This window comes from Anopheles bellator, unplaced genomic scaffold, assembly GCF_943735745.2.
Source record: "Anopheles bellator unplaced genomic scaffold, idAnoBellAS_SP24_06.2 scaffold01124_ctg1, whole genome shotgun sequence".
NCBI lineage: Eukaryota > Metazoa > Arthropoda > Insecta > Diptera > Culicidae > Anopheles > Anopheles bellator.
The window spans coordinates 1,283-3,332 of record NW_026685247.1 but is presented as its reverse complement, the minus strand read 5'-3'; the positions used below and the strand labels follow the sequence as shown (position 1 = coordinate 3,332).

General features: G+C 59.9%; 1 protein-coding gene across 1 annotated transcript; it reads left to right on the top strand.

The window, feature by feature from the left end:
* Nucleotides 1-75: 75 nt before the first annotated feature.
* Nucleotides 76-1,759, top strand: LOC131214492 (ets DNA-binding protein pokkuri-like; the record flags this gene model as incomplete). The annotated part of the gene is made up of 3 exons (XM_058208860.1): nucleotides 76-346; nucleotides 420-953; nucleotides 1,028-1,759. Coding segments are annotated over 3 exons (1,352 nt in total), but the record flags the coding sequence as incomplete, so codon positions are not given.
* Nucleotides 1,760-2,050: the final 291 nt, after the last annotated feature.

The window sequence follows — 2,050 nt, the reverse complement described above, 5'->3', positions numbered from 1 at the left end:
AACCTCCACCACCCACCCACCTGTCCCCTTTTCCGCCACCCATCCGACCTCTGGTCCACGCACACCGGGTCACAGTTTCGTCCGGTTCGCTTTCAGACGGCCGCCTGCTGTGGGACTTCTTGCAGCAGCTGCTGAACGATCCGAGCCAGCGGTACGGTGGCTACATTGCGTGGAAGTGCCGCGACACGGGCGTGTTCAAGATCGTCGACCCGGCCGGCCTGGCCAAGCTGTGGGGCAAGCAGAAGAACCACCTCTCGATGAACTACGACAAGATGTCGCGCGCCCTGCGCTACTACTACCGCGTCAACATACTGCGCAAGGTGCAGGGAGAGCGCCACTGTTACCAGTAAGTATCCGGCGCACGGCACGGGCGCCCCCCACGTGGCACGATACTAATCCTCTGTCCCCTTTCTGCACAGATTCCTCCGCAACCCGACCGAGCTGAAGAGCATCAAGAACATTTCGTTGCTCCGGCAGACGATGGCCGCGAGTCAGGCGGCGGCCGCAGCCGCCGCCGCAGCAGCGGCCGCCTCCGGTGGCGGTGCTAGTGGCAGTGTCGTCGGCAATGGCACCGGTGGCAACGGATCGGCCGCTGCCGCCAGCTCACTCATGTCGCTGCTACCGAACGGAGCGAACATCCACCACCTGGCGGTAGCTGCGGCAGCGGCCGCGGCTTCGCAGAACGCAGCCGCCGCTGCCGCTGCCGCAGGAGGACCCCTCTCTCCGTCGGCGTCCTCCTCGGCATCCTCATCGCCATCGGCCCTGCACCACCACCACCACCACCAGCAACAGCAACAGCAGCAGCAGCAGCAACTTTCGCATCACCTGCACCATCGCACCAACATCAAGATGGAAACCGATCTCGACGATCTGAAGCCGACCGATCTCAGCACCAACAACGATCGGAAGTTTAGCTACGGTAGCTCCGCGGTCAACGGCACCGATTGCTATCCGTGAGTTGCTACGCTGCGGGCACCTTTGGCCAGCTTGGGTACTGAACGGTTCCTATTCTTTCTCCCCTTCGCAGACTGATCCGGAATGCGAACGGTCTGACGACGATTCAGTTGCTGCGGCAACAGCAGCAATCGGAAGCCGGGTCCCCGCCGTCGTCGCCGACGCCGCTCTCGATCAACTCGCAGTCCCTCCACACGATCAGCAGCAATCTGCACCACCTGCACCAGCAGCAGCTGCAGGCGCAGGCGGCAGCGGCGGCGATTGCGGCCGCCGCCGAAGCGCGCCAGCAGCAGGACGACCAGGATCACCAACACCACCACCATCCGCTTCACCACCAGCACCAGCATCACCAGCACCGGAATGGCAACAGCAGCCGGAGCAGCAGCACGAGCGGCAGCAGCGAACACGATCTCCACCGGGGAGCGGGCGGTGCCGGTGGAGGCGCCGATCGCGACCGGGACACGCCGTCGCCGGCCAACAGTGATGCCTCGCATCCTTCGTCGTCGGTGGCGGTGGTGTCCTCGGCGCAACAGCACCACCACCACATGCACATCAAAAGCGACGACGACAGCATGATGCCGACGGATCTGAGCAAACCCGAGCCGATGTACTACAAGTGAAGCCCCCACGTCCCCGTCGGAGTGAAGCGCTTTTGCCACACGCGGACGGTGCTCTCGGAGCGACCGTCATTCTCGACCGTAAATTGGTGTGAAGTCCGCGAGATTAATTACTTGTTGTTCTGCTCCGGTGTTGCTCTAAGCGGAAGCGAAAGACGACGGAAGCCGTTAAGCCGGGAAATCCACACACGGAACGCAGCTACAAAGTGCAAACGGTGCACTGCAATGATAAGAGTTTGGAAAGCAGTCAAAAGCGAGAAAGAGAGAGAGAGAGAAACTATGTGCCAATCGGATTTGTTTTACCAACCCGTTTTTTATCGCTTTCAGAGTTTATTCGGAGAAAAGAAAAAGGAGAGAGGACAAGAAAGAAGCTAAAAAATGGTGAAAAAGAGAAAACATACAAAAGAAAGGGATGGCGGCTATATGTGTGAGACAGAAGAGGGACACGCTGTAAAGTAGTATAGAAAACACAAAAACTT